General features: G+C 45.6%; 1 protein-coding gene across 1 annotated transcript in view; it reads right to left on the reverse strand.

Moving 5' to 3' along the window:
- The window catches only part of LOC141174534 (capping protein, Arp2/3 and myosin-I linker protein 3-like), a 92,847-nt gene that overhangs the window by 51,577 nt on the left and 28,334 nt on the right, over positions 1 to 12,936 (reverse strand). Inside the window, exon 7 of the mRNA XM_073659470.1 lies at positions 2,014 to 2,084. Coding sequence (XP_073515571.1) covers positions 2,014 to 2,084 — 71 coding nt within the window. The remainder of the gene's footprint in view (positions 1 to 2,013; positions 2,085 to 12,936) is intronic.

Genomic DNA, 12,936 nt, shown 5'->3' on the forward strand with positions numbered 1-12,936 from the left:
ACACAGCCTTAGTGAGTTTCTTACATGTTGTATTTATCGCTAAAACTTAGATCATCAATGAACTTCGCTTTCTAAAGTCTGAATGCTCCATCGATTAATTAACCCCTTAGAGCAAAGGAAAGCATCAGTAGGTCTGCGCTGCTGTATGGCTGCGTGCCCATGAAGCATTTTCCAAGCGTTTATGCTGCGGAATTTACGCAGCGTAAACGCTTGGGAAACGCTTGGTAATCCGTCCCCCATGGTCCCCAATGACAAGCCGCAATGTCAATGCCCATGATGCGGATTTTTCCGCAGCATTTATGCTGCGCTCAAAAATCCGCAGCATGTCCATTAATTTTGCGGACACGCAGCGTAATCACTGCCATTGGCTTGCATTGGACCACGTGACATCCGCATCACTACATGTGCACAAGCGGATATCACACGGTTCAATGTGCGGATGGTACCCGGGTCTGGAGGAGAGGAGACTCTCCTCCAGACCTGGGTACCATAGAAACTGTAAAAAAAAAAAAGAATTTGAAATAAAAAATAAAGATTATACTTACCTTCCGATGTCCTCCCGGTGTTTTCTCCCCTCCGTCTGGTCTGCTGTATGGGTCGCGGTGTTGTGAAGGACCTGCCATGACGTCATTGAGTCATGTGACCTGTCCTGTCCAGGTCCTTCACACCACCGTGAGCAGTGCAAGAGACCGGACGCGGCGGAGAAAACACCGGGAGGACATCGGAAGGTAAGTATAATCTGTTTTTTTTATTTTTTACCATTCTTATTCTTTTTTTTTTTTTAACTAACTTGGTCACACTACTATAAATCCATGCCGGTTGCATGGATTTATATAGTGTGAACAAGTTGTCAAGCACTTTCCAGGTGATGCTAAAATCTCTTGGAAAAGCGCTTGATAACCCGCATGCAGAAATACATGCAAAAACGCTTGACAAACCCTTCTACCTGGTGGGAAAAACGCATGTAAAAAACGCATGCGTTCTTCCTGCCAGGGAGAAGCGCAAAAAATCTGCAGCATTTCTGCATCGTGGGCACATAGCCTATGTATGTGTGGAGCTGTACATATGCTCAGGACCTTCATATTAGGCAGATGCCTGCTGTGTTACACAGCCAGCATGTGACTCTAAAAGCAACTTACTCTTATCGCTACTGTTTAACCATTTATATACCGCTTTTTAAATCTCTGAGCTTAAGCTTTGACAAAGAACGCAGCAGAGCGTTCGAAACGCGTCGCTTTGTGCATCATGTATTTTTGTAGAAATTTTTTATATTTTGAATGAAATAAAATTAATGACATTTTTTACCAGGAGCTGGAATTTTTACTACATTTTCTAGTTGGATCATGGTTCTGTGCATGCTGGAACTTCATTATTAGTAATCGGTGTGCTTGCACCCTCCACCTTAGTAACTTGTAGAAACAAAACGCAAAATACCATGGCGGAATTGCATTTTTTTTTTCGCCATTTCATCCCACTTAGAATTTTTTTCCAGTTTTTCAGTAAATTGTATGGTAAAATGAATGGTGTTGTTCAAAATTATAACCTGACCCGTCCACCAATCAGCTGTTTTCACCTACAGCGGTGGCCGGATGTACAGGAGGAACAGCAGAGCTCCATACACTATGTAATAGCAGCTTCCATGAACTGCAGATCAGCTACTATTCAAATCAATAGGAGCAGAGCAGAAATTCAACAGCTACAATACATTGGTGTAGATCAGATCCACGCTGATTGGAAACTGACGACCTATCCTAAGGGCACAGTAAGATGGACGTATAAATCAGAATGGGATTGGAACGCAGTACACAGACTGGCTGGCAGCTCTCCCGACCTGAATGTGACAGCTTCATGTATTTCTATGCCAGGAGAGCCGCCAGCCTCTCTGTGTACTTTCTTCCGATCTCAGTCCAATTTATACAACCATTTGACTGCACCCTAAGAATCATCAATATAAGCCTGAAAACCCCTTTAATCAGAAAAAAATGATATTATTAGGGCAAAAATAAAACGTACCCACTGTATTTCTTCTCGAATAAGAAATCCATTGTAATCACATAATGCAGCATATGTTTCAGAAAAGCCTCCTATGACCAAAAAAAACACATATCATACTGTGTAGTAATTACTTAAAGGGGGTGTCCAGTTAAAGCAAATGATCACTTATCGACAGTAATGGTGATAACTTGCTGACCATTGGGACCTGAACTGATCGGTAGAACAGGAAACTTTTATCCACATTACAATGAAGTGGTAGAACAGATGCCTGACAACTGCTCCATACATACTCTATTAGGAGCACATTGAAGCCACATAGGGAATTAATGGAAAACCCCTTTAATGGGAATGTATCATCAGAAAATGATTTATTGTTTAAAGCAAAGTTTTTTGTAAATGTATTTTTTTTTTCAAGTTGTAGTCATTTTTTTCCATATCGCAATCTATATTTAAAAAATAAAAAAAGGGCGTGGCCGGAAGTCCATGAAGCAGGACGTGTTTGCTCAAGCTCTGTGACCCTGCCAAGCTATCTATAACAATCATTTTGCATTCTAAGCCATCTTAGACTGTTTTTGCCCACACATTACTCTCCAGACTGTAAGCGACCATCTGAGACCTCTCTGAACCGGATCGGCGTCATTTAGGCGAAGATAAGGATTGAGGCCTACTCCCGCCTCGTGACCGCGACTTCGCCCAAGGGCCCTCACCCATCCCTGCATTATCACCAGTCTACCTCTCCGGTGCGGAGGCCCGCGACTGCGGATTGAGGTATTGTGACAGACGGGGTCCCCCTGTGGAGCCTTTGCGGACGCCCGTGGTGCGCGGTGCTGAGACGTGGGGAGCCTGTGTCAGCGCTTGGACCCGTGCGAGGCGGCGGTGTTTCCTGCCCCTGGGAGAGCCTATTGATCATCGCGGATAGCGGCCCTGCTGGTCGGGGCGCACGGTGTCGGGAAAGGGCCCGGAGTCTGGTGCCTCCTAGGACGGCTGAGGGTGAGGAGAGGAGCCTGGGAGGAGAGGCGCCATCTTGGGACGCGGCCCCCCTGTGACCCACGTTCAGCGGAGCCTGCATCGGTGTGGCGCTGCGGTTGCGGGAGCGACGGCTGGCCGGTGACCTCCCTTCGAACCACTGACAATATCCTGAAACACATATTAAATTGCCAACTACAAGTTCACCCCTATACTACACACGCCTCTCAGGGAAAAACAACATGAGTCCTAATAGACAACAATCCATAGCTGAGAAACTGAAGCCCTATGCCAGAGGGAATATCTCGGTGACAGCCCAGAGATCCTCAAAACTATCTCAAGGGGAGACACCACTAATACAAGAACCAGATGATATAGACTCAGACCCTACCCTGAAGCAGGTCTCCACACAATTGCTGGCTGCTATTCAAGACTGCACAGCATCCCTGACTGGGAAAATTGAGGAGGTTAAAACTGATCTGGGACTCCTTCACAATGCTATGTCAAATCTGGGAGAGAAAGTCCGGCAGGCGGAGGATAGAATTTTGAATCTGGAGGACCAAGTAACACCTTTTCCAGAGTGTATCTGAGAAATAGAACACAAAATGGAACTGTGTATACAAAAGAATGATGATTTGGAGAATAGACTGAGGTGAAACAACATCCGTATAATTGGTTAGCCAGAAAGAGCAGAAGGAAACAACCCCAGTGACTTTGTGGAAAAATGGATACGTAGCCTATTTCCAGATGCCACCTTTTCTGCTGCATATGCGGTGGAAAGGGCACACCGGTTTCCTGGGAGACCAAATCCTCCGGGGGCCCTTCCCAGACCTCTACTGGCCAGATTCCTTAACTGGAAAGATAGAGACTAGTGTTGAGCGAGCACTAAAATGCTCGGGTGCTCGAAGCTCGGGCCGAGCTCACCGTGATACTCGGGTGCTCGACCCGAGCAACGAGCCCAATGTTAGTCTATGGGAGACCCGAGCATTTTTGCGGGGGCACCTTCGGCAGTCTGTAGAAAGCCTAAAAAGTGCCCAAAACGATAGTGACAGTGCTCAAAAGACTTGAGGACAGCATGGGCATCGCCCCAGGAAGCATTTCTGACCCCCAGGTCACTGCTGTCAACAACGTGGTCAGAGGTATTAAGCCACTTTTAAGGGCTCACAATAAAACGTTCAAAAACGAAACTGAAACTGTTTTCCTGGGAAATATGTTAAGGAACATCCTTTCCAGGGTAAAGACTTGTGTATAAGGTAAAATAAATAACAAAAAAAAAAATAAATACTCCTCCACACCTTGGGCTATGTTCACAAGTAGCATTTTTTATGCGTTTTTGCACTTTTGTATTGCTTTCAACCGTGACAAATGCATTCACTGGGAAATGTCATTTTAACATTTTACAAACTTATCTGGCCATGTGCTGTGTGACACATGCATACAGTGCTGAAAAGACATGGGAAAAGCATGGGGAAGACCCTTGGAAGCATCTCTGACACCCAGGTCACTGCCTAAAAGTGTGCTCATCAGAAGTGATCCTTGCCGCATCAGAAGATGCAGACTTGCAACTATCCCTGTGCAAGTCCTTGTCTATCTGGGATGGATATTAGTCCTCAGAAGGACGGTTTGTTTGATTTTGCAGGCTTTAGAGACCCTACGCTACCTATTTTGCAGTATAAATCTCTCCCTAGCTCAGCAGCACTCTCCCTACACTGTCTGATCGGGAGCGACTGTGTCCAAGATGGCGGCGCCCGGTTTTAAATACTCGAGGTGATGTTGTGCGGCCAGCCAATCACTGTAATGCCCACAACCAACATTGCTGCGGCATTACAGTGACTGGCTGGCAATCCCTGTATGTTCATTGGCTCTGTAAAGAGCGCCAAACATGCAGGGCGGAGACCCGAGCTCCCGCCTGAGTAACCCGAAAATGCTCGGTGGTTGCCGAGCATCCCGATTAGTGAGATGCTCGGGCGAGTACCGAGCAGTGTCAAGCATGCTCGCTCAACACTATTAGAGACTATACTTTACAATTGGAACGGAAGGCCCAAGTGATTAAAGATGAAAGAGTCACCGTAATGTTGTTTCCAGACTTTTCAGCTGACTTACAGAAAAAAAGGGCCTCATTTATATCGATTAAAAGACATCTGAAAAGTTCTAATGTGAGCTACTCTATGGCATATCCAGCCAGGCTAAGGGTGGTGGATGGTGAGAGGGTAGTTTTCTTTCTGAATCCTGTGGAAGCGGAGGAGTGGATTTCCAGGAGAGAGAGACGTCAGAGGCAGTAATGATTACATATGTTGATATGAAAAGTTTATTGTATTAATATTGAATTATTTGATTCAGATGGAGGACATCAATTTAAATCCTGCAGGATATTGTTGAAATGTTCTATGTTTATACCTGTGAAGAATTATCATAATGATTAATCAGAATACCTCTCTGAATTTAGACTAATGCCCAATTATCTAAACAAAATATAATTTACATCCATAAGGTTGAGTTGGGCAGTTCATATAGTGATCAAACAGAAGAAGTTTTGTCCTTCCTGAATTTATTAGCCAGGAGGGAAGGGCGAAGTATATATTGAAAGGGGTGGGATCCAGATTGTGATTATATATCCTCATGTTAATGTTCTTGGAAAGGGCTGATAAAAATTATTAAAAATTCGTATTGGGAAGGTGGCGAGGTATCCACTTCTTTGGGTATTAGTGCCTCAGTCCCGGGTCCGAGGACTTTGTTACCCTTTGGGTTTAGCAAAAACCAGGTTATTGGACCAATAATCCTTATTAGTGGTTCGGTTAGAAAAGTGGATAATTCCTTATTTTCATCATAAAAAGGGGGGGGGGGATTTTCTATTCATGCCTGTACTTAAGTCTTTAAAAGTTCATGGGCATCTCCAGTTGTATTTCTATGGCCAATACTGGTCACTTGTTTTATATCTGATTGTAGCTTTAACTGAATGTGAGCACTGCGCTCTTACTTCAATGTTCAGAAATGGCCTACAAATGATTGAAGCATGCACTCCTGAGGGGAATAATTTCCTTGGTCAAAATTTTAAATGGAACCTTTATGGCGTCACTTAAAACTCTCTCATGGAACATTAGGGGTTTGGGGAATGCCAAGAAACGGAATATTGTATTCTCCCGGATACGTAAATCTCAAGCGCAAATAATATGTCTTCAGGAAACCCATTTAACCCCGGACACTGTGTCCAGAATGAACAAACCCTGGATACAGTGGCACAAACACGCTACACATACTTCTTAGTCTAGAGGTGTAGTTACCATTGTGCATAAGTCAGTGAGATGGTCGGTCCAAACCGTCAAAAGAGACTCAGAGGGTAGATTTATTTTTGTATACGCATTTATAGATATGGTGCCATATGTAATAGTCAACATATAGAACCCACCACCAGCCAAAATGGATGTACTCCCAACAGGCAGTGATTTTTGTATCACAGTACCCAGATGCTAAAATGCTATGAATGGGAGACTTCAATATGATTTTTAATACACACTAGATCTGATAGTCAGGACACCACAGCTTTACATACTTTCATAACGGAGGTGGGTTGGATTGATTTGTAGAGGCAGCAGCACCCACTCGAGAGAATTTTCCTGCTACACACCTGCTGTTCGAGGTTTATCAAGAATTGATCATATATTAGGAAACAGTACAGCATTTCCGGATTTAAGTTAAATTGAATATTCCCCTAGAACGGTCTCGGACCATGCTCCACTGATAGGACCCCCCAAATGAAAAGATGCTAACAGACCCAAGAGGTTTTGCATACATCCGTTTTGGTTGTCTCTTATAGGAGAACATGATAGGATACCAGATCAAATGGAAGTATTTATAGCAGATCATGGGGACTTCCCTGACAGATTGATAGTATGGGACACACTTAAAGCATATATTAGGGGATGAGTTAAATTAACGATTGCATACATTAAAAGTGAATCGTCTATTGGGGAACAGAGGCTTGCCGAAGAGTGCAAATTATTAGAAGCTGAATATATTAACTATCCCTCAGATAATTTCTTACATAACTGGCTTGGGAAAGGGAGGGAGTACCTGACCCATCTGCAGGAAAAAGCGCAGAGAAAACTTTTCTTTTCAAAACAAACTTAATTTGAGCTGGGTAACCAATCGAGTAAATTCTTAGCATACATAGTCCAACAAAATCAGATGTCCCCATCAATACTGGCCATTAACACAAGGCAAGGTAGCCCATTGCTTAAATCAGATCAGATTGCTAGCAGATTTGAAGAATACTATAGAGAACTTTATAACTCCCAATCCAACCACACTAAAGAGGAAATTGATGAATACCTAAATCAAATATAAGTCCCTAAACTCTCTTGTGAACATCGGACACTCCTGGATGGAGATATCACTTTGGAAGAAATAAGGGAAGCAGCCATGTCTCTATCTAATGGGAAGGCACCGGGACCCGATGGCATTCCTGTAGAATTATATAAAAGATACATAGACCCGATAGCTCCAGTTCTGTTGCAAACGTTTTCTGAAGCACTTTCGGGACGCTCTCTCCCCAATCCTTCTATGATGCTACTATAGTATTGATCCCCCAAGCCAGATGAACCAATTAAGGAATGTAGCTCCTATCGCCCCATATCCCTATTGAATACAGATTACAAAATACTTACGAAACTCAAAGCCAATAGACTAAAAACAGTAATATTAAACATTATACATGAGGATCAATCTGGCTTTATGCCGGGAAGGTCTACTTCATCTAATATTAGAAGAGCTCAAGTGTTGACACAGATGGGCCATAAATATCGAGAACCCTGGGCTATAGCTTCTTTAGATACGGCGAAAGCCTTTGACTCCTTGGAGTGGACGCTTCAACAATGTGTGCTCCTGAAATTTGGGTTTTCTGATAAATTTTGTAGCTGGATTAAATTGATCTACTATATGCCAAGGGCTAACATTCTAGTAAATGGAATACTGTCAGAATACTTTAACCTGGGTAGAGGAACCAGACAGGGCTGCCCCCTATCTCCGATGCTATTCACTCTAGCGATAGAGCCTATTGCCCTTAAAATTAGGCAGGACCACCTGGTGGAGGGCATTAGTATAAACTCTAGAATAGATAAAGTGGAGTTATACTCAGACGATCTGATTCTCTTTCAAAACAAAATAGAACAATCCCTTCCAAGAACAATTGACTTTATTAATTACTTTGGGGAATTATCGGGCCTTAAAATCAATTGGAGCAAATCTGTGGTTATGCCACTCATAGATAACATAACTGAACCATTTTTTTTTTTGGATTACAGGTAGTGCAAAAATTCAAATATCTAGGCATTATAATTAATCAAAATCCAATTATGGATCTGAAGGACAATGTATACCCCATAAAGGATATGATGAGGAAAAAATTTGAAAGTTGGTCCCAACTTCCATTGTTTGTGGCGGGAAGAATTAACTTAATCAAAATGATCATCCTTCCAAAATGTCTTCATGTATTAGAACATTCTTCCATTAAAATCCCCAAAGAATTTTTTTGAAAACTGCACAGCATGATGGCGACATTTATATGGGGCTCAGCAAGGCCCAAACTAAGTATTGGATCTCTGCAGAGACCCAAGGATCAAGGGGGCAGCGAGTTGCCCAACCGATTTTCTATTATTTAGCTGGTCAGATACGACATTTGATAAACTAACTAATGCAGAAGTGCATCTTATACATTTATTAAATGAGAATACACCATGGGCTATATTAGAATGCTCTTACAGACCACCACAGGGCTTATTATTTGCACATAGCCTAGCGATGCAGGTGTGGCGCGAGAGTAAGCGTATTGTGGGGTTTACTGAACAAATGGGAGGAACACAAATATATGGGATAACCCTGAATTTCCACAGCTTAAAAACCTACAGGACCCAATCTTCTGGAAGCAACACAGAATAACAACACTTAGGCTATGAGCCCACGATGCAGAAATGTTCTGGATTTTTCCTGAGCGTTTCTGCATCTCCCTGGCAAAAAAAAACGCATGCGGATTGTACATGTGGATTGTACATGTGGATTGTACATGCGGATTGTACATGCGGATTGTACATGCGGATTGTACATGCGGATTGTACATGCGTTTTCCTGCCAGGGACATGCGGATGTGACGCGTTCTTCACATGCATTTCCGCATGCGGGTTGACAAGCGCAAGTGATTTTAGCATCACTTGGAAAGTGCTTGACAACTTGGTCACACTATATAAATCCACGAAAATGGCATAGATTTATATAGTGTGACTGTAAAAGAATGGTAAAAAATAAAAAATAAATATTATACTTACCTTCTGATGGCCCCCGGTGTCTTTGTCTTGGCTTGCCGGCAACTCGCGGTACACTAAAGGACCTGCCGACGTCAGCAGTCGCGTGACCCATCACATGACTAAATGACGTCAGCACAGGTCCTTGAGTTCACCGCGATCTGCCGGCAAGCCAAGACAAAGACACCGGGGGCCATCAGAAGGTAAGTATAATATTTATTTTTTATTTTATTCTTTTTTTACAGGTTCTATGGTACCTGGGTCCGGAGGAGAGTCTCCTGTCCTCCACACCCGGGTACCATCCCCACATTGAAACGCTTGGATTCCACATGTACAGATGCAGTGATGCGGATTCCATAGGTTCTAATGCAAGTCAATGGTGGCGAAAACGCAGCGCTTCCGCAAAATAATTGGTAATGCTGCATATTTTTCCGCAATGATAATCCGCAGCACAAATCTGCGCAGCATGTGCACAGCACACGCGGATTATCATTGGGGAACATGGCAGGCCTTCTACCAAGCGTTTTTAAGTGTTTCTGCAGCGGAATTGGCGCTGTGGAAACGCTTAAAAAACGCATCGTGGGCACACAGCCTTAATCAGAATTTTATTGTCATTTGATCAAATTCGTATAAAGTTTGGGATTCCTCATTGGGACTTCTACAGATATTTACAAATGAGGCATGCCATAACACATCAATTCCCATATCCTAGAAGGCGAATATCTAAATACCCATTGATAGGAGTACTAAAAACTCAAGAACCCACAGGCGTGGTATCTTCTCTATATACTTTTCTACTGAATGTTAAAATCACTTCTACCCAACTTGCTGTTGAGAGTAAATGGCGGCAATTAATCCCTTCTATCACTGATGATCAGTGGAATGATACAATGGAAGCGCATATGGTGGTGTCACCAGCCGCTAATAATAAATTAATTAAATTATATATACGCCATCAATCTTACCTGACCCCAATAAGACTGCATAGATTCGGCAGAATGGCATCTGATGAATGTCACAGATGTGAGGAATCAGGAGCGGATTTCTGGCATCTTATTTGGAATTGTGGGATAATACGCAAATATTGGGGTAAAGTGATAACTACACTAGAACAGATAATTGGGATACCAATTGAATGTAGTCCAGAGTTATGTGTCTTAGGTGTTGTGGATGAGGAAATGTGGACACACTATGATTGGATATTCCTTCGGGAGGTTATATTTATGGCTAGGAAAGCGATAGCACTAAGATGGATCGGAGGGAAATCTCCTACTATCAACCAATGGAAAAAACTACTGAATGATACAATACCGTATGAAAATATAGTATATAGGAATAGGGGATGTCCCCAGAAATTCCAAAGGATATGGGAAATATGGTGTAACTTGCCCTTAACACTTGTCCCCTGGTGCCATGACTTCGTTAATCTCAATATGAGTCCTGATATATGTGTGGCACCCCAGGGGTCTGGTTTCCACAGTAATAGCAGTATTACGTCTGTGAGCAGGTGGGAGGTCTCCTGGGCAGGAAACCTAAGCATGCCACACCTCCTGCCCAGTGCTGGGAGGGGAAGAACTTCCCCTACAAAAACTGGGGCTGAGGCAGGGTTAGAGGAGAGGAGTTCCAGACAGAGACGGAGTCTGGTCTGGACACGCAGAAACAGGGACAGAGAGACATCAGGAGCTCTGTAGGAGCCAAGGAGAAGCGCCAGGGGCTGGAGCTGTGCAGAGCTCGCCCTGGGAGAAGGTACTAAAACCGGACACAGGAGTCCGAGGCTGTGGGGACTAAGATATACCCAGCAGCAGAATCCATCCGGCAGGGGATTCCAGGTCCTCTGGCCATAAAAGCCCGGAGGCTCAGTCACAACGAAGGGACCAGCACCGCCATCCCGGAGCGGAGGCTAACAGGAGGCCCCAGGTCACCAGCCATACGGGTGAGCACCACACGGTATACCCAGGGACGTGGGCTACTTGTAACCGCAGAAAGCAGGGTAGCCAGGAAGGGTACAGACTAACGGGAAGGCCTACAACTCCACCTGGCCAGGGGAACTCCGGCTTACTCGCAGACTAACCAGGCCCCAACTACTAGCCAGTACTCCCGGGGGAATTTGCCTTATACCATCAGCAAAGGCCCTGAACTGTACCCTCGCGTCTCCGTGCTTCCTTGTCGCACCGTTAGTGCTGGGACATCCACACCATCACTCCCAACATCACCCACATCCGCTGCCCTGAGGCCATACCTCTCCCGTTGGGGGTTATATCAACATTGCTGCACACCTATACCACCGGCCTCAGCGGTCTGCCCTGCAGCGGCGGTTTCATAACCGCATTCAACGGGTGGCGTAGTCGGACACTAATACCATCATACCAATAACTGCCACTTAGTTTGACCACCCTGGGCGCGGACCGGGTCACCGCCACACGAAGACTACTACCCCCATCGGATCCGGCTCCGGGTATCCCCCGCGCGCCGCACTACAGCACTGGCCCAGGGGGTGAGTCAACTTTGGCGTAGTCGGCAGGATTTCGTGCCCGCAACCACCGGGTACTGCGTGCCTGAAAAAGACTTTTGAACTTACCTGTGGTGAAGTTTCCCGCTGTCCGGAGCCGATTCCCGCCATCAGACGCCATCTTGGACCGGTTCCCGCCATCTTCTGCCTTCTTCCCGCCATCCGCAGCTGCTTCCCGCCTTCGGACGCCATCTTCAGGACGCCGCACAGGAAGAAGAGGGGCGTGGACGCCGAAAGCGCGCGAGATCCGAAGCTCCGCCCCACGCTGACGCCGCGCAAGGTCCTGGAAGGAAGGAAGAGCGACGCTGACGTCATCGGAGTGCGACGCCAGGTCCTCAACCCCGACGATTGACTGCGGAGCCGCGGCCTACGGAAGAAGAGCATAGCAAGGTAGGCCACGTCCACTAGGGGGGAGGAGGATGCCGGATACCGAGGGGAGCTCCACTGCCACAGCCACCGCCAGCGCAACCGCTGCAACAGTCATGCCATTCACCATGCCCTATATCCCGGGGGCAACCTGGCTACCCCAGTACTCAGGGGAGTCACATACCTTAAATCACTTTCGAGAAAGGCTGGATAGCCTCTTCCAGGTGTATCCCCTCACGGAGGCGCAAAAAGTGAGCATCCTGGTGGCCCAATTAATCGGGGCAGCCCAAAGGGAGGTAAAGTCCTGGCCACCTGGGAGGAAGAGGACTGTCAGAGACATACTAACCCGGCTGAAAGACACATTTGACACCCGCACCTCAGCCGAAATAAAGCTCAGATTTTACGGGTGTAAACAGCGGGCACATGAGAGTATAAGAGACTATGCTCTAAACCTACAAGAGGCCCTGAGAGCCATTAAGCAGGCAGACCCTGACAGCGTGGGAAATGAAGATAAGCTGTTGACTGAACAATTCATTGAGGGTCTACTGTGCAATGCTCACCGAACCCAGTTGCGGGCAATGGCCTTACAGGACCCTGACCTGGACTTTGCACAGTTCAAGGACAGAGCCATCCGGGTGCTCCGAGAACCGGCACCAGGTGGCGCTGTGACCCACAGGCGCCCTGCTATCACTTATCACCAGGAGACGGCGCCCTTGTCTGCAGGGCCTGTGGGAGCTGATGCGCAGGCTTTAAACAGTGACCCGGCTACAGACCTGCACCATCAGGTCCAAGAGCTAACTAAAAGCG

This window comes from Phyllobates terribilis, unplaced genomic scaffold (assembly GCF_046119375.1).
Source record: "Phyllobates terribilis strain yellow unplaced genomic scaffold, ASM4611937v1 Scaffold_13__5_contigs__length_258822181, whole genome shotgun sequence".
In the NCBI taxonomy this organism is placed as follows: Eukaryota; Metazoa; Chordata; class Amphibia; order Anura; family Dendrobatidae; genus Phyllobates; species Phyllobates terribilis.